The following is a 20,612-nucleotide window of genomic DNA, read 5'->3' as shown; positions in this document are numbered from 1 at the left end:
TATCTGGGAACCAACCTAGGGCAGGGCTATATTGTTATTGGCAGGAATGAGGTTGCTGAGGGATTGCACACCTAAAAAAAAAGGACCATTTTTAATTTTTTCGTATAATATCTCATATTCTGACCAGTGATATTTTACACTGCTTCCTCTTTACATTTTTGTAAAATATATATTGATATCATACTAACATATTAACTAAAGTTGTTGAAAAGACTCACTTCTGGAGAATATGCTCAGTGGATAATGGGGCCAAGGAACAAATGCTCATCCTGATGCTTCCCTCCCCAACCCCATCTCCCAAGCCACATTTCTACAAGCTTCAAGAAATGTTTTGTGGGTGAGCAGAAAGGGAAGAAAGAAGGAGGAAAGGGAAGCAGGGAAGGAAGTAGGGAGGAAGAGAGATTGAGGTGAAACCAAGCAGGACCCTGCAGTGCCTTGCCTGGGTGCAAAATTCCCTCCATATCCCACGTTTCTTGTTTGAAGAAAGGCTTTTATCTCCTAGGCCCTCTCTGAGTTCCAAAGAGCAGGCTCAAGTAGTTAATGATTAGAACAATGGAGTCACAGGACTCCTGGTTCATCCTGAAGGGATATAGATAACAATCTAACACATATCTCTGAGTTGTTCTGCAGAAACTAGGACTGCCACTCATTGTGGATAGTGACTGTATGCTGACCACCAGCACCTAGACCCCATACTGATTGGAACCAGAGGTTGATTGTTGAGATTCCTGGAACATCATCCTGTTACCTCACCACCATCAGAAGAATGTCCACAAGCTGATCAGGCACCCTGCAACCCTCACTCCTAATTTTGCCTTTAAAAACCCTTCCCTGACAACCATCCGGTCTTTTGAGCATGAGCTGCCCATTCTCCTTGCTTGGGTGCCCTGAAGTAAATGCTGTACTTTCCTTCACCACAACCCTGTGTCATTAGATTGATTTTGCTGTGTGTTGCACTAGCAGACTCCAATTTTGTTGGGAAACAGGGGAGGAGTGCTGTGGGAGAATAGAGGAGGAAAACAATAGCTCTAGCTGGGGGTAGGGATGCAGGAAAGATTTCACAGAAATGATGATATTTTAATTGAGTCTTGAAGAATTAAGAATTAGGTAGAAGGGTGGGCTTTCTAGAAAAGTCAGAGAGAGTGGCTTGTGAAGAGGCATGCAGTGTTTAGAGAAGGATTAAAAGTCTGGTGTGATTGGAGGATGGGTTAGTCCATCAGGGGAGGGAGAGGAGATGGGGTGGAGGATGGCAGGAGATGGAGTCAGACTGAGGTCAGAACATATGCCATGTTATAGAGTTGGACTTTACAGACAATAACAAAACAGGAAATTGATGCCCTGACAGCTGTGGCAGACCTTCTTGTTGAGGAGGTCTTCGTTATGTTTGGGAATTGTTTTTAATGATAACTTGAAGTAGCATTAGGTTGGCTGGTAGTGAATGCAGAACTTCTTTGTGAATCATGTTCAGGAATGGAATTATTTGTTGGTGTTAGAAACTTGGGAATTCAGACTTTCCTGAGTCATTTATGGCTTATGAAGTACACTAATGGCTGAATCTTTAAAAAAAGAAGTGTTAAACAGCAGGTTATTCTTAGGTTATGAATGATCTTTCATTAGTTTAAACACCTGTAGTGGTGGATGGTAAAAGACTTAAAACTAATTTCACTTTTGATTTTCCTATAAAGGAATTGGAGTCCATGCATATGAAATATTTCCATCTCTTTTTTTTTTTAAATAGATCTTTATTGGAGTATAATTGCTTCACAGTACTGTGTTAGTTCTTGTTGTACACCAGAGTGAATCAGTGAATATGCATATACATGTCCCCATATCCCCTCCCTCTTGAGCCTCCCACCCGTCCTCCTTATCCCACCCCTCTAGTTCATCGCAAAGCACCTAGCTGATCTCCCTGTGCTATGCTGCTGCTTCCCACTAGCTAACTATTGGAAAACAGGATGGGGGTTCCATCTCCTTTTAAAAGGGTGTTTATATTAAATAAAAGTGATTCAAATTCTAGTTTTAGTGAAAATAGCCTACATTTTTACCAATTAACTTGATTGCTAAGTCCCAACAGTTTAAAATATGAGATCATTATATAATTCTCAGTATAGATGCCAGAAGTGGTTCATTTTTAATACCCTTATACTCATGAGGTAACACTTCTGTGTTTGAACATGTGTTTCAGAAGCAGTGGGAATTAGTTTTTAGTCATGAGGCCCATTACTCTTATCCCCTCACCTGTGCCACACCCACTCACACACAGCCATTCTCAACATACACATGTTCACCTCTGTACACAGGTGCATGTATTGGTGGGTTAGCCAGCTATAAGAGAGAATTTCCTCACTGTTCTTGCTAGCAGATACTGGAAAATTCCCTCCCATAATGTCTTAGGAGTCTCCATTACCTGAAATGAATCAGGTGTAACCTTCTTTGAAGCCAAAAAGAGTCCTAGGTTACCTTTAAAGTATGTCTTTAGCCACAGTCCTAACGTGTTGCCATCCTGAGTGTGGTTTCTCTGAGGCGATACGTAAGGAAGTGCAAATGTGCAAATGTGCAAGAGAAAAAAAGGAAGTGCAAATCCACCTTGGTAATAGGCTGTCTAACCTAGTCACCTTCTAGGCAGAAGTAAAAGGGGAGGAAAAAAATGCCACTTCTGTGAGGCATTTGGGAGGTATTGTTTTACACATAGCAATTTTATTTGTTCTCTGTAAATTATCCTGTCTGTATCAAACTGAGTTGGATTTCATAACACTGTACACACCTGCAATTAGTAGAGGACAAATTATGCTACTAAATAGACGTAAACTGAATGTCATTACAGTGGCAAAGCAAATGGTAACAGAATGTTTATAAAATTGTCTTTTAAAAGGGCTTTTTATTGTTGCATGTAATCATTACCTTTCCTGATGGATTCTGTCACACTAGCATGACTTATTTTAACCAAACAAACTCAGTTTTCCTGGCTTGTACTGTTTACATACTACTATATTCATCAAATAAGAGCACTTTTAGAATGCTTCTTTTAAAGCTTATTTTCAGGTGAAATAACAGATTTTGAGCAGCTGTGAGAAAAATCTAATGATTTTTGAGGGAAGGTGTTTAACTTACAGGTGTGACATTACCAGGGTAGGAATAATTTTTAATTTCTGTGACCAAATTTCTTTTAAATTTCATGTAAGATACATACTTTTCTTAAACAGAGTTAAGTTTCTTCTTAATTCATTGGTATCTTCAGAGGCTAGTCTGACCAGAGCTGGAGTGTTTCTGCAGCTAGCTTCCTATACCTTCTGGCCTCAGAGGCTGATTATTCCTTTGGCTGAAGAGGAGCCAAGGCTCAGATGTTCTAGGTGCTTCCTGATAGTAGCCAAGTCATCGCTGGAGGATCAAGTTGACAGGAGAGGGCAGGTTTGGAATTTTGCTGAATCTGTGACTGTTTGTCTAGGAATGCAGACACGGAGATGACTCTGGAGCGAGCAGTGAGTGTGCTTGAGGCAGACCACACGCCGCCGTCCAGGATTTCTGCTGCAGCTACTTTCATACAGCATGAGTGCTTCCAGAAATCTGAAGCGCGGAAAAGGGTGAGCATATCATATTAAGTCTGATGAAAACTAGCACACTTTCACATCTATTACAGTGATACTGCAAACTGAAACCAATTTTAATTTATTTTAATTTTTGAAAATCTTCATTGAGTTATGTCAATCATAGCTCAATTTTTTAAATTAATTAAATAAATAAATAAAAATAAATCTTTATTGAGACCTTTTAATTTAAAAGGAAATATACACTGATTGCCAAAAAAAATTTTCCTGCAATCCAGAACTTAGAATGTAAATCACTATACATACCTCTCCCTTCTTTGTCTGACCCTTTAGAACCATCCCCAGAGATAATTGTTTGTATCAGTCTGTGTAGTTTCAGAATTTTCTGAGAGAGAAAGGGGGTGAGAGAGAGAAAATGAGTGTACATTTTAGGCTATTATTTTCTACGTTTAAAAAAAATATTAAATGTAAGCAATGTGTTCCAATTTTTGTTTTCCTTAAACAATTTCTTTAACATATTACAACAATGGTTCAATGGATAGCTTTGTACATGTATCTTTTGGCATTTCCACCAGTGTTGCTATAGCACAGATCCTCCAAAATGGAATCAATGTTCGTTTTAAAAAGTGGTACATTTGTGGGGGGAAAAAAATCGTAGTTCAAAAAGGTATGCAGTGAAAAGTAAGTTTCTCTCCTACTCCAAACCCCAGTCTACCCCCCATTTCCCTCTTTCTCTATCAACCTCCCATTCTCACTCCTCCTCCCTCCCTCCTTCTCTCTTTGTCTCTCTCATCAATTTTGGGGTATCTTTCCAGAGATAGTTTATGCATGTAGAAACAATTATTGGATGGGTTGGTTGAATATCCTTTTTTGTTTAAAATAAAATCACAAATGGTAACAGGTTATTTACAGTACTCAGTACTTTATGTTTTTATCTAACACTATATCTTGGAAATCTTCAGTATTTATTAGCCCTACTTCATTCTTTAAAACTGCTACATAGATTTCTCTTGTATAAGTGCACCAATTTTGTTTGTTCAGTTTTTTAACAGACTTATTAAGGTTCAAAATGACAAAGTTTTGACATATGTTTTGATACTGTGAAACCATCATCACAATCAATGTAATGAGCATATCCATTACCTCCAAAGTTTCCTTGTGCCCCTTGGTAATCAATACATCCCACCCCTACACAACCCACTTCCAGTCCCCAGGCAACCAGTGATCTGCTTTCTGTTACTATAGATAAGTTGAATTTTCTAGATTTGTATATAAATGGAATCATATAGTAAATATGCATTTTTTGTCTGGATTCTTTTACTCAGCTTAAATCTTTTAAGATCCATCTGTGTTGTATGTATCAAAAGATGTGTGTGTGTGTATGGCTGAGTAGTATTTTGTTGTATGGATACACCATAATGTGTTTATCCATTTACCTGTTGATGGACATTTGAGTTTTGGCTATTACAAATAAAGCTGCTATGAACATATGTATACAAACAAATGTTTTAATTTCTCTGGGGTAAATTCCTTGGAGTGGAATGCCTGGATGATATGGAAGTTGTATGACTTTTTAAGGAGTTGCCAAACTGTTTTACAAAGTAGCTGTACCATTTTACATTCCCACCAGCAATGTATGAGAGTTCCAGTTCCTCGATATCCTAACACTTGACATGGTCAGTATTTATTAGAGCCTATAGGTTTGTAGTAGTATTTCATTGTAGTTTTAATTTGCATTTTCCTAATGACTAATGATGTTGAACATCTTTTCATTTGCTTATTTATTTTTAATTTTATTTATTTATTTATTTATTTTTGGCTGTGTTGGGTCTTCGTTTCTGTGCGAGGGCTTTCTCTAGTTGCGGCAAGTGGGGGCTACTCTTCATCGCAGTGCGTGGGCCCCTCACTGTCGCGGCCTCTCTTGTTGCGGAGCACAGGCTCCAGACGCGCAGGCTCAGTAGTTGTGGCTCACGGGCCTAGTTGCTCTGCGGCATGTGGGATCTTCCCAGACCAGGGCTCGAACCCGTGTCCCCTGCATTGGCAGGCAGATTCTCAACCACTGGGCCTCCAGGGAAGCCCCATTTGCTTATTTATTATCTGTATACCTTCTTTGGTGAAATGTGTTTCCAGATCTTTTGCCCATTTTTTTATTTGGGTCTCTTGTTTTCTTATTGAATTCTGATATTTCTTTATAGATTCTGGATATAAATCTTTTTTCATATATATGATTTGGAAATATTTTCTCTCAATTGTGTTTTGTTTTTTCATTCTCTTAACAGTTTTTAATTTTGATGGAGTCTAATTTATCAATTTTTTCCTTATGGGTCATACTTTTCATGGTGTATCCAAGAAATCTTTCTTTACTCCAAGGTCACAAAAATACTCTTCTATATTTTCTTCTAGAAGTTTTTTAAGTGTAATATTTTATAGTTGATCAGTAGTCCTTTTGGGGTTAATTTTTGCATATATTGCAAGATGTGGACCAAAATTGCTTTTCTTAAAATATATGTATATGCAATTGTTTAGGCAGGATTTGTTAAAAAGACTAGCCTTTTGGTAGTGAGTTTTTTTTTGCACTTTTGTTGAAAAGGAATTGATCATATACATATATGTGAGTTTATTTCTGGACTATGTATTCTATTCCATTGATCTCTGTCTATCTTTATACAAATTCCGTACTGTCTTGATTACCATAGTTTTATATTAAGTCTTGAAATTAGGTAATGTTAGTCCTCTGACTTTGTTCTTTTTCAAGTTATTTTGGCTATTCTAGGTATTTTGCTGTTCCATTTGAATTTTAGAAATGAGCTTGTCAATTTCCATATTTTATAGAACTGCTGGGATTTTGTTTTGAGGTTGCATTGAATCTGTAGATCAATATGTGGAGAATTGACATCTAAACAAGTCTTCTGACCTCTGAACATGGTATACTGCATCACTTACTTAGGTCTTCTTTAATTTCTCTCAACAGTGTTTTGTAGTTTTTACTCTAGAGATCTTTCATTTTTTTGTCAGATCTTTCCCTAAAGATACCATATTTCTAGATGCTTTTATAAATGGTCAACTTTTTCTTTTCATTTCAATTTTTGATAGTTCAATGATAGTAGATAGAAATGCAGTTGATTTTTATATGTTGATTTTGTATCTGTGTTATTACCTAATTCACTTATCAGGTCTTGTAGCATATTTGTAGATTCATCACATTTCTACATAGAAGGTCATGCCAACTGTAAATAAAGACAGTTTTGTTTCTTCCTTTCTAATCTGGATGACTTATATGTCTTTTTTTTTTTTTAATTTAGTACTGGCTAGAACCTCCAGTACAATGTTAAAAAGAAGTGAGAGTGGACATGTCCTGTTCCTGATTGTAGGGGAAAGCATTCAGTTGTGCTTACACTATTAAGTATGATGCTACCTGTAAGTTTTTGTTGTTGTTGTTGTTGTTTTTTGAGGAATTTAATCTGGGGTATTTTTGTGGTTTTTCTTTTTCTTTTTTCTTTTCTTGCTTGCTTTTTTTTTTTTTTGGAAGAAAGGGAAAAGGCTTATACTTTAGTATTTTTAACAACAGTTTTTTCCAGATGTAACTGACATATAATATTATATTAGTTTCAGGTATACAATATAATGGTATGATATATGTATATATTGTGCAGTGATCACCACAATAAATCTGGTTACCATTTATCACCACACACAGTTACAAAATTTTTTTTCTTGTCATGAGAAGTTTTAAGATCTACTGTCTTAGCAACTTTCAAATATACAATACAGTATTATTAACTATAGTCATCATGCTGTACATTACATCCCCAGGACTTATTTATTTTATAGCCGGAAGTTTGTACCTTTTTTTTTTTTTTTTTTTAGTTTTTTTTTTAGTTTGTACTTTTTGACCCCCTTCACCCATTGCACCCTGCCCCAAACCTCCTCCCCACCTCTGGCAACCACCAAACTGTACTCTGTACCTATGATTTTGGGGTTTTTTTGTTTTATTTGTTTCTTAGATTCCAGATGTGAGTGAGGTCATAGGGTGTTTGTCTATCTCTGTCTGACTTATTTCACTTAGCATAATGCCTTTAAGGTCCATACATGTTGTTGCAGTGGCAGTAATTCCTTCCTTTTTATAGCTGAATAATATTCCATATATATATATTTACACACACACACCACAAGTTCTTTATCTATTCATCCATCGATGGACACTTAGGTTGTTTCCATGTCTTAGCTATTATAAATAATGCTGCAGTCGAGCTTCCCTGGTGGCGCAGTGGTTAAGAATCTGCCTGCCAATGGAGGGTACATGGATTCGAGCCCTGGTCTGGGAAGATCCCACATGCCGCAGAACAACTAAGCCTGTGCGCCACAACTGCTGAAGCCCGTGCGCCTAGAGCCCGTGCTCTGCAACGAGAAGCCACCGCAATGAGAAGCCCGCACACCACAACGAAGAGTAGCCCCGGCTCACTGCAACTAGAGAAAGCTGGTGCACAGCAACGAAGACCCAACACAGCCAAAAATAAATAAATAAATTAAATAAATTTATTAAAAATACTAATAATAATGCTGCAGTGAACACGGGGGTTCATATATCTTTTTGAGTTAGTGTTTTTGTTTCCTTCAGATAATACCTATAAGTAGAATTGCTGCATTATATGGTTGTTCTATTTTTCATTTTTTGAGGAACCTCCATACCATTTTCCACAGTGGCTGCTCCAATTTACATTCCCACCAACAGTACACAAAAGTTTCTTGTCTTTTTGGTAATAGCAATTCTAACGAGTGTGAGGTAATATCTCATTGTGGTTTTGATTTTCATTTCCTTGTTGATTAATGATGCTGATTAGTGACACATCTTTTCATGTGTTTATTAGCCATCTGTCTGTTTTCTTTGGAAAAATGTCTATTCATGTCCTCTTCCCATTTTTTAATCAGGTTGTTTGTTTTGATGTTGAGTTGTATGAGTTCTTTGTATACTTTATATACATAAAGTATATAAAGTATATATATATATATATACTTTATATACATCCCTTATCAGGCATATGATTTGCAAATATTTTCTCCCATTGTATAGGTTGCCTTTTGTTGATCTATTCTTCTGCTGTGCAGAAACTTTTTAGTTTGATATAGTCCTACTTGTTTATTTTTGCTTTTGTTGCCTTTCTTTGGATGTCAAATCCAAAAAATCATCACCAAGACCAACGTCAAGGAGCTTACAGCCTGTTTCCTTCCAGGAGTTTTATGGTTTCAGGTCTTACGTTCAAGTCTTTAATCCATTTTCAGTTGATTTTTGTGTATGGTGTAAGATAGGGGTACAGTTACATTTTTTTGCATGTGGCTGTGCAGCTTCCCCAAAACCTTTTATTGTGTATTCTTGGCTTCTTTGTTGTAAATTGATCATAATGTGTGGGTTTATTTCTGGGCTCTCTAATCTGTTCCACTGATCTATATGTCTGTTTTTATTCTAAAATCATACTGGTTTGATTATTATAGCTTTTAAATATAGTTTGAAATCAAGGAAGCATGATGCCTCCAGCTTTGTTCTTTTTTCTCAAGATTCCTTTATCTATCAGGGTCTTTTGTGGTTCTATATAAATGTTAGGATTGCTTGTTCTACTTCCATGAAAAATACCGTTGGAATCTTGATGGGGATTTCATTGAATCTGGAGATTGCTTTGGGTAGTATAGACATTTTAATGATATTAATTCTTCCAATCTATGAGCATGGAATATATTTCCATTTACTTGTGTCTTCTTCAGTTTCTTTCATCAATGTCTTATAATTTTCAGTGTACAGGTCTTTCACCTCATTGGTTAAATTTATTCCTAGGATTTTATTCTTTTTGCTGCAATTGTAAATGGGATTGTTTTCTTAATTTCTCTGTCTGATAGTTTGTTATTAAGTATAAAGAAATGCAACCGATTTTTGTATATTAGTTTGGTATCTTACAACTTTACTAAATTTGTTGATTAGTTCTAACAGTTTTCTGTGACGTCTTTAGGGTTTCCTGTACATAATATCATGTCATCTGCAAATAGTGACAATTTTACTTCTTCCTTTCTGATTTGATGCCTTTTATTTCTTTTTCTTGCCTAGTTGCTCTGGCTAGGACTTTCAATACTATGTTGAACAGAAGTGGTGAGAGTGGGCAACCTTGTTGCTTCTGATCTTTGAGGAAAAGCTTTCAGCTTTTTACCATTGAGTATGATGTTAGCTGTTGGTGTAGGTTTTTCATAAATCACCAAATCAAGTTGAATAACTTCCCTTCTGTCCCTAATTTAATAGATTTTTTTTCCCCCTCAGGAATGACTGTTGAATTTTGTCAAATGCTTTTTATACATCTATTGAAATACTTCTCTGGTTTTTATTTTAATTTTGCTAATATGATATATTACTTTGATTTTTAAATGTTACCCCATTCCTATGATGAAACCCTCTTGGTCATGATGTACTGTCACTTTTTATATTTTTGAATTAGATTTGCTAAAATTTTGTCAAGAAATTACAAAGCTAATTTACAAATGATATTGACCTGTAATTTTCCTTTCTTTTAATGTCTTTGTCCAGTTTTAGATTGAGGGTAATACTAGCCTCATAGAATAAATTGGAAAGTGTCCTCTTCTCTTCAATTTTCTGAAAGATTTTGATTGGACTTGGTATTATTTCTTCCTTAAATGTTTGGTGGAATTCACCAGTGAAGCTATTTTAACCATAAGTCTTCTTTGTGAGAAGGTTATTAACTATAAATTTAATTTCTTTAACTGATATGGGGCTATTTGGACTATCTATTTCTTCCTGTTGAGCTTTGGTAGTTTATGTCATTCAAAGACCAAAGTCTTTGTTCATTTTATCTAAGTTGTTCCAGTGCTCTTCATTTCTTTTTGTAGGTGGTGTCATCTGATGTCATTTCCCTTTGCCTGAAGAATTTTTTAAAACATATATTATAATGCAAATCTCCGCTTAACTATTTCAGCTTTGAATATCTGAAAAAGAATTTCATCTTTGCTTTTGAAAGATATTTTCACTAGTAACAGGACCCTAGGTTGATGGTGTTTTAATTCCAATACTTGAAAGTTGTTGCTCCATTGTCTTGTCACCTGCATTGTTTCAGACAAGAAATGTCCTGTCCTCCTTATTTTTGTACTGTACATGATATGTCTCTCCCTGCCTACCCAAGCTGCTTTTAAGATTTTATCTTTATCATTGGTGTTGAGCAGTTCGGTCACAATGTACCTTTGTGCAGTTTTCCGTAGGCTTCTTGAGTTCATTAGACTTCTCAAAATTGTTGATTTCTGCTTTTCATCAAATTTTGGAATTTTGTTTGGGAAATTTTCTTCTGTCCCACCTTTGGGAACTACAGTTACATATATATTAGGCTGCTTGAAGTTGTCCCACAGCTCATGCATACTCTATTTTTCTTTTTTAGTTGGTTTCTTTTTTCTGTATGTTTCTTTTTGGATAAATTCATTTTCTATGCTTTAAATATACTAAAATTTTTTCTGCAATGTTTAATATGCCATTAATCTCATTCAGTGTACTTTTTATTTCATAAATTATAGTTTTCCTCTCTAGAAGTTAAATTTGAGTCTTTTTTATATCTTCTGTGTCCCTACCTAACATGTTTCATCTTTCCTCAAGATATCTGAACGTAGGGAAGACTGTTAAAATAGCTGCTTGAATGACCTTGTCTGTTAATTCTAACATCTGTGTCCATTCTAGGTGGGTTTCATTTTTTTAAAATTTATTTTATTGAAATATAGTTGATTTACAATGTTGTGTTAATTTCTGCTGTCCAGCAAAGTGATTCAGGTCTACATATATGTATTCTTTTTCATATTCCTTTCTATTATGGTTTATTACAGAATATTGAATATAGTTCCCTGTGCTATACAGTAGGATCTTGTTGTTTATCCATCCTATATATAATAGTTTGCATCTGCTAATCCCAAACTCCCAATCCTTCCCTCCCCTACCTTCCCCTCCCACTTGGCAACCACAAGTCTGTTCTCTATGTCGGTGAGTCCGTTTCTGTTTCATAGGTAAGTTCATTTGTGTCATATTTTAGGTTCCACATATAAGTGATATCATATGGTATTTATCTTTCTCTTTCTGACTTACTTACTTAGTATGATAATCTCTGGGTCCATCCATGTTGCTGCAACTGGCATTGTTTCATTCTTTTTTATGCCTGAGTAGTATTCCATTATATCTATCACATCGTCTTTATCCATTCATCTGTCAGTTGTTTCCATGTCTTGGCTATTGTGAATAGTGCTGCTATGAACATAGGGGTGCATGTATCTTTTCAAATTATAGTTCTGTCCAGATATATGCCCAGGACAGAAGTTGAGACACAGATGTAGAGAACAAACGTATGGACACCAAGGGGGGAAAACTGCGGTGGGGTGGGGATGGTGGTGTGCTGAACTGGGCGATTGGGATTGACATGTATACAGTGATGTGTATAAAATTGATGACAAAATAAAAAAAAAAAAAAAAAACAGAACAGATATATGCCCAGGAGTGGGATTGCTGAATCATATGGCAACTCTATTTTCAGTTATTTGAGGAACCTCCATACTGTTTTCCACAGTGGCTGCACCAATTTACATTCTGAGTGGGTTTCATTTGATTGTTTTTACTCCTCATTATGGATAATATTTTTCTTCTTTGCATGCCTGGAAATTTTTTATTGAATGCCAGGTATTATGAATTTTATCTTGTTGGATGCTGGGCATTTTTATATTTGTAGATATTCTTGAGTTTTCTTCACAAACTCAAGGATGACAATTAAATTACTTGAAAACAGTTTGACTCTTTCAAATCTTGCTTTTAAGATTTGTTGGTGGGACCAGAGCAGCATTTATTCTAGAACTAATTAGTCCCCACTTCTTAAGGCAAGACACTTCTGAGAACTCTACCCAATGTACTATGAATTATGAGGCTTTCTGGCTGGCTAGTGAGAATAGGCCCTGTTCACGGGCCTGTGTGAGCATGAGGAGCAGTAACTTTTTTAGGCAGTTACTTCCGTGGCCTCAGGCAACTTCCTCACAAAGATGAACTGATTAATACTCTACTGAATACTAAATGGGGACGCTCTGCAGATCTCAGGAGTTCTCTTTCCGTGCAGCTCTTTTCTTACTGTTACTCCTCCCTGCAAACATTAGCCTCTTTGTTCTTCTTGGATTCTTCACTCTTTCTCTTCAGCTCTGCTTGTTGAATTCCACTTTAGGTTTTCCCGCATCACACCATAGCCTGGGAACTCTCTCAAGACTGTGATCTGAGGCAGCAGTAGGGCTGTCCTTGCTTGTTCTCCATCTCTTAGGGATCACTGTCCATCATTGCCTCATGTCCAGTTATTGAAACTATTGTATGTTTTGTCTGGTTTTTTTTTTTTTTTTTAAATACTCTATGTCTCTGTAGCTTTTTCTTTTTTTTTTAATTATTATTTATTTATTTTTGGCTGTGTTGGGTCTTCGTTTCTGTGCGAGGACTTTCTCCAGTTGTGGGAAGCGGGGGCCACTCTTCATCGTGGTACGTGGACCTCTCACTATCGTGGCCTCTCTTGTTGCGGAGTACAGGCTCCAGACACGCAGGCTCAGTAGTTGTGGCTCACGGGCCTAGTTGCTCCGTGGCATGTGAGGTCTTCCCAGACCAGGGCTCGAACCCATGTCCCCTGCATTGGCAGGCAGATTCTCAACCACTGCGCCACCAGGGAAGCCTTGTCTGGTTTTTAAAATTGTTCAAATGGTAGGTAAATCCAGTCCTCATTACTAGTTAGTCACTTTTAATTTTGATAAATAACCTCCTATAAATCTTCCCCCAAATTATACAAATTTACACTCCCACCAGCATGGTGTCAAAGTGCCTATTTACATGCACCATTACTACCACAACATATTATTCTTTTTTGTTCATTTTTGTTAATCTGATAAGGAGAAAGAAAGGTATCTCTTTATAGAAGAAATTCTCCATTTCTGGAAATCAAGACGAATAACTGATCAGGTAATCAGAGTTACAGAGAAATTCTTTTAAAAAATTATGCACACACACACACAGAATTTGTCATTGTCTTTCATACATAAACTATGCTGATTATGTTTCATTTGCCATTTTTAGTTTTTTTGGAGTGAGATGAGAACTTAGTGGCACTTATTCATCTGAGTTCTTATCCTTCTAGATTCTTATATTTTTACCTAGTCTTTTAGGTTAATTTCTTCCACAACCAATTGCAGAGCTTTTTAAAGCTCTTCACCTTTCTCTAGTCTTTCTAAAGCATTCAAATTAGTTTTCAGATACACAGAGCTTTTTCAGAATAGGTAAATAAATTACATAATTACAATAACAAGTATAACTGACATAAATGCATTGAGTAAGAAACCTAAGTTATTCTTGGTAAACTAGAAGAAATAAGAATGCAAAGGCCAACGTATACTAACCTACAGCTTGGATAGTACTCAAAATCTGTGGATGTCACAGAGGGAAGAGAGAATGTGATTAATCCTGCAGATCAGTTAGTAAGTCAGACAAATGAGCTTCCACTGATTTTTTTTTTCACTTGCATTTCATTAATTATTCATGAAGATGAGCATTTTTTGATATTTTTTTGACTTTGTATTTATTCAGTCAATTGTCATTTTTTAATTCATTGGCTATTTTTTCTAAGATGTGTCTGTTTCTTTTTTTTAATATTTTATTTATTTATTTATTCATTTATTTTGGTTGCACTGAGTCTTAGTTGTGGCAGGCAGGCTCCCCAGTTGCAGCTCTCGGGCTCCTTAGTTGCAGCTTGCTGGCTCCTTAGTTGTGGCATGTGAACTATTAGTTGCGGCATGCACGTGGGATCCAGTTCCCTGACCAGGGATCGAACCTGGGCCCCCTGCATTGGGAGTGCAGAGTCTTACCCGCTGTGCCACCAGGGAAGTCCCAAGACGTGTGTCTGTTTCTTAATTATTTGTAGGAGTTCTTTACCTATTATGCACGTTAATCCATTTCTACATATGTGACAGTGTTGTTTCCTAACTTTGCTTATGATATTTTTCATTGTGCATGATTTTAAATTCTTTTTTTTAAAATTAATTAATTTATTTTTGGCTGCGTTGGGTCTTTGTTGCTGAGTGCAGGCTTTCTCTAGTTGCGGCGAGCGGGGGCCACTCTTCGTTGTGGTGTGCGGGCTTCTCATCGCCATGGCTTCTCTTGTTGCGGAGCACAGGCTCTAGGCACGTGGGCTTCAGTAGTTGTGGCACATGGGCTCAGTAGTTGTGGCTCGCGGGCTCTAGAGCACTGGCTCAGTAGTTGTGGCACACGGGCCTAGTTGCTCCGCAGTATGTGGGATCCTCCCGGACCAGGACTGGAGCCCGTGTCCCCTGCACTGGCAGGTGGATTCTTAACCATTGTGCCACCAGGGAAGTCCCTAATTTTAAATTCTTATGAAGTAAATTTGTCAATATTTTTTTCATGATATCTGTATTTTATGTATTGCTTCAAAAGACCTATCCCATCTATTTTTACTTTTAAAAGTTATGCAAGTCTTGGGTATTTCTCACTGACCCTTTGCCTATGTTTATTCCATGGAAAAAATAAGTAAGCATTTTTAAAAATAATACATTTAGCTAGTAATAAACCTTCTTTATACACAAATCTTTTTTTATTCCCAATTTTGAAAACTCAGCATTTTTATACATGCTTTCATTTTATAATGTGGAATTACATGAAATTTTCTCTTGTTACCCAAGTTGGGCTAGATTTCCACTATCTCTTAAATTACTAATTTGATTGTAAATATCATTTTGCTTGCATATAGGATTAAACCTATGCTTGCCTTCTTAGCTCTTATTCATTGTAATAAAGCTAGAACAAAGACTGGTTTTAAAAGTAATGAAACATGAAAACTGTATGAAACCTCTACATGTATATGCTTGGTAGAAAAATCTAAGAAATGAAAATATAACCCAAGGGCATTAACAAAATCCCATTAATATTAAGAATGGTACTATAGTTTTTTAATGTTATTTACAAAAAACAGTTACAGTTTGAATATAAAGATCAAAATTTTAAATCATAAACTTCAGTGTCAACTTTTCAGTTATTATTTTATTTGATTAAGACTCAGCATTTAACACTGTCAATCCCTCATTCCTTTTTGAAACTTTCTTCTTTTGGCCCAGAGTCTCCTGGCTCTTTTTCCATTTCTCTGACTCCTTCAGGTTTCTTCTGTTAAAAAAAAAAAAATTATCCGCAACCTGTACCTTAAATGTTTATGTTCCCTAGATGCTTTCCTGGGACTTTTCTTATTTGACACCATCTCCTGACCCACCTCATCTACTCCTCTGGCTTCCACTAATGTGTGATCTGAGTGCTAATGACACAGCATCTCCAGACCTTATCTTTCCCTGGGTTCCAAACCACAGGTCCGTCTATTTGTTAGACATCCCACTGAACTCAATATCAACTTATCTAAAAATGAACACATTATCTTCATTGCTGTTTTTTCTCTACTGTTCAGTCAGTTCTCCTTCTAAACTTGTTCTTTCTGCTGGGTTGGCAGGTAGGGTATGTGGTGGTTTAAGCATTGACTCTCAAGAGTAGCCAGGGGCTGGGTGTGAATCCCAGCAACCTAATTACCTGGGTGACCTTGGGCAAGATATTTTACCACTCTAAACCTCAGCTTTCCTTTAAACTGGAACTAATAGTCCTACTACAAAGAGTTGTTGTGAGAATGCAATCAGATAATCATACAATGCTTGCCCTGAAATAATAACTCACTCCTCTGTGAGTGGTAGTTCACCCAGGTAGTTTGACACCAAAATAGGAACAGAGACTTTGAACCTTCTTTCTTCCTTACTTCTCATGTTCATGCAGTCTTCAAGTCCTATTAATGCTGCTCTTAAAAGTGTCCTGGGGACTTCCCTGGTGGTCCAGTGGTAAAGAATCTGCCTTTCAATGCAGGGGACACGGGTTCAATCCCTGGTTGGGGCACTAAGATCCCACATGCCACGGGGCAACTAAGCCCGCATGCCACAACTACTGAGCTCCTGCGCCTCAACGAGAGAGTCTGCGTGCCACAAACTACAGAGCCCATGTGCTCTGGAGCCCGCGTGCCGCAACTGGAGAAGAGAAAACCTGCATGCCACAACTAAAGAGAAGCCCGTGCACCACAACGAAGAGCCAGAGCGCCACAACACAAGATCCCACATGCCTCAACGAAGATCCTGCGTGCCACAACTAAGACCCAACACAGCCAAAAAATAAATAAAGAAAAGAAAATAAATAAATAAATATATTTTTTTAAAAGTGTCCTGAATCTGCCTACATCTTGCTCTCCCTAATCAAGATGCTGATCCCTGTCACCATCATCCTTTTAATCCAGCTGCCTCCTAATTAATCTCTCTGCCTCCATTCTTATCCACTTCTAATCCCAGTCTCTTCACAGCATCCAGCAAGACCTTTCCAATAACTGCCCTGCTTGCCTGCAGTATAAAGGACAAATCCCTTAATTTAATCTGCAAGACCCTTCTTAAGCTGGTTTTGTTTCCATGCCTGCTTCAAATTTCATCACCGAAGCAGTGACTGCCATAACTGTCTTGCAAAATCTTATTGTAAAACTAATACAAACTCATTATAAGAAATTTGAGAAATTAAAAAAGAAAAAAGGAAAAAAGCCCACAGTCCCTCTATTGTTATCATTTGTTTTTCCTCTCTGATTTTTTTAATGCATACATGTACATAGCTGTCATCAAATTGAATATGTAGCTTTGTTTATGGGGATGTTTTGTTTTTAAAAAGCATGCCTAAATACATGCTTGTTGTTTAAAAAAATACAAAGTGGCATGCCCCATTCATACATTATAACCCCACCATTTCTCCCAAACCCCCTGGTTTCATTCCCTTCTTTATGTCTGTGAGCAGAAATGCATTAGATATTTTATTCAACTTTTTCAATAACATTGCCTCAAGCATTTTCTCATAACATTAAAAATATTTTGTAAATGGAACTCCCTGGTGGTCCAGTGGTTAGGACTCCATGCTTCCACTGCAGGGGCACGGGTGTGATTCCTGGTCGTGCCACTGCATGGCCAAAAAATATATATATATATATATTTTGTAAACTTCATTTTAATGGTGGCGTATTAATGGTCACAGTAGTAGCTATCATGTGTGGAGTAACTACTCTGGGCCTAGCACACTGCTAATCTTGCACAATCCCCATTTGACTGATGAGGGAACTATATGACAAATAAAATGTCAGTTCAAACATTGCTGTGCCTCTCCTGTGGACACCTCAGTATATGGATATGTGACAATTAATCATTAACCAGTCTTCCCCCATCTTTGGACATTTATGGTTTCTTATTTTTCCATATTATAAATAATGTAGTTACTATTATCATGTTAGTTTGTGTCTACATTTCAAATTATTTCCTAATGAAGTTTACTAAAAGTGAATATGTTTAAAGTTTTTGACACATATTGACAATCGCCTTCCTGAAAGGTTATACCAATTTGCAAGGAGTGATTAATTCTAATGGGAGGGAAGGGAGAGAAAGAAGGTGACACTTCACAGAGGAGGTGACATTTGAGCTGGCTTATGCAGGATGAGTAGGACTTTGCCAGAAGAAAAGCAGAGTGAGCAGAGCATTCCAGATAGGAAAGGAACTGAGAGCAAAGGCACCAGGCATGAGGGAGCCAACAGAGTTTGTTCAACTTATTTGCCACCAGAAACCCTCATCATTTAATTCTTTTAGAGTTGGCAGGGAAAAGAATAAGAACAGTCAAGGAGAAAGTTAAAATTCTAATATACGATTTTCCCCTTTCACATATTTAGAAACCATCTCAAATGAAGCTTTTTTAAAGTTCTGAGATTTCGTGTTAGTCTGGTTGTTTCCTTTCCCAAAGGGGGAACAAATCCCCTGAGGATTCAGTATAACAAACATATGCAACCTCTCTGGTCCCACCTGTTTCCCTGAATTCAGAGGGGCAAGAACAGTGCATTTAACGTTGGACCTAATGTGAATAGGAGTCACTACCAACTGCCTTAGTTATAGGCAATGAGCAGAATATTATCAACTTCTTCTATTTGATATGATATATATCTATTTGATAAAATGGATAAAGGTAACTAAAATCTATTTTTAAATATGAGGTAGGTGCCAGATACTAGGGGGTCACATTCTACAGTGAGCAGAGCTATAGCTGGATATCAGCATTTATCTGAGTATCAGGTGTCTGCAGTTCCTTCTTTCCAGGCTGGAGCAAGTGCTGAAAGCCAAGGGGATAAAGGTGACAGGGTAAGGGAATGGGTTAGAGGGCTGTTAGCAGAAGACAGCCATTCATGCCACCCAGGCAGGGCAGTGGAGGCTTCCACTAGCCACTTCTCACTCATGCCATCATCACAGCTGGAAATGCAATTTAGCCAGGAGGCCATTTCACATCATATTTTGAAGAAGGCAACTTATTAGTTGTAAATTAAGTAATAAAATATTTCTATCGTCTAGCTGCCATTTATGAAGTCTAGAGCGTACGAATTCAACCATCATAAAACCTAACTATGAAATAGAAATTGACAGAATTAGTGAAACACATGAGTTACAGGCTGTTTTCAAATAAGTTGTGCCTTTCTACTTTTAAGGAAGTGTAATAATAGGAATAGATGAAGTGATCAAATAGATGATCTGCTGGACCAGATCTTATTGGTAGCTATCATTGTTAGCATTTTCATACAAATACATTAGAATGGCTTTAGACATAGCCCAACAAAATTGGGATAGCCAGTCTCCCAGTTGTCTCCTGTTCTGCAAATGTCTCCTCTGAAGGGAGCCAAAAGTGGAAGTATTCTTCCTTACTGCTGCCACTGAAGCCTTAAAGGGACCAAAAGAGTACTTTCCTCTTAAGGTTCTTGCAAGTTATTGATTAGAGAATGTATATAAAATTCTTAACACTATGCCAATACCTCCTAATGATAGAAGTGGGAGGAAGAGTTGTTATTTTGTTATTATTGTGGTTATTATTTTGTTTATTATTTTTACTAGATTATTTTACAACCTTGACTTTTATTCCTGACTTGCTAGTCTATTCCCCAGTCCTAACAAAGGAAGATGTAAGATTGGAAGACAATGTCTTAAATTCCATTTGTCTGTCTATGAGAGACATAGAAAATGTGAAATGTGCCACTGGACCAGGTGTGCAGCTCTCTCCTGAGTGGGAACTGTTGTGCAGTTAGGGCATCATTCATAAGTGATGAACATCATCTGAATGGGAAACTTATGTTCATTCACAGCAAATTAATTCCTAAAAATTTCTGCATTAAGATGGTGAAAATGACTGAGATCTTTACCAAAAGCTCTTACCAACTTAAAATTTTAATCAGATGCTAGTGGAACCCTCTGAGAAAGAAAGCCCTCAGTCTGCAACTTAACATTTCTCTTCAGCAATGCTGCATCCTCCTCCTGATTTCTTTAGATAATATTTGCAGCCTAAAACACAAAGTCACTTTATTCAGACTCATTATTTGGCCTCTTCTTAAACAGCCTTAGGTTTCAGAATCAAAACCTTCTATTTTTCTTTTTTATTCCTAGTTCTGACCCTCTGGTTCTTTCTCCAATATCACGCCCTTTCTTGCATATGTGTATGGAAGAAATATTTTTAAAATAACACATTAAAAAGTGTAAAGTTATGTTATTTACCTAAAATGCTTGCATAATTTATTTCAATGTTTTTAAATACTGAAAGCAATCGATCATAAAAATAGCTTGCACTCTTCCAATTATAAAATAAATAAGTCATGGGAATATAATGTACAGCATGGTGACTGTAAAAAGTTGCTAAGAGAATAGATCTTAAGATTTCTTATCACAAGAAAAAAAATTAACTATGTGTGGTGATGGATGTTAAATAGACTTACTATGATCATTTTATGATATATACAGATATCGAATCATTATGTTCTGCACCTGAAACTAATACGTTATATGTCATTTATACCTCGATTAAAAACAAAATAGCTTGAATTTAAGGTTAGTTTTGCATTGCTACTACAGTTGCCATGGTAAATGAATTTTTACTTCTACTAC

General features: G+C 36.8%; 1 protein-coding gene across 1 annotated transcript in view; it reads left to right on the top strand.

Annotated features, from left to right (window-relative positions):
• PKP2 (plakophilin 2) overlaps positions 1-20,612 on the top strand; it is an 85,309-nt gene that overhangs the window by 18,284 nt on the left and 46,413 nt on the right. The window contains exon 4 of the mRNA XM_059935622.1: positions 3,446-3,581. Within this exon, the coding sequence (XP_059791605.1) occupies positions 3,446-3,581 (136 nt within the window). The remainder of the gene's footprint in view (positions 1-3,445; positions 3,582-20,612) is intronic.

The sequence above is a fragment of the Balaenoptera ricei genome, chromosome 10 (assembly GCF_028023285.1).
Source record: "Balaenoptera ricei isolate mBalRic1 chromosome 10, mBalRic1.hap2, whole genome shotgun sequence".
Lineage (NCBI taxonomy): Eukaryota > Metazoa > Chordata > Mammalia > Artiodactyla > Balaenopteridae > Balaenoptera > Balaenoptera ricei.
Note: the sequence above shows the minus strand (reverse complement) of the source record. Positions and strands in the feature narration are given on the sequence as shown.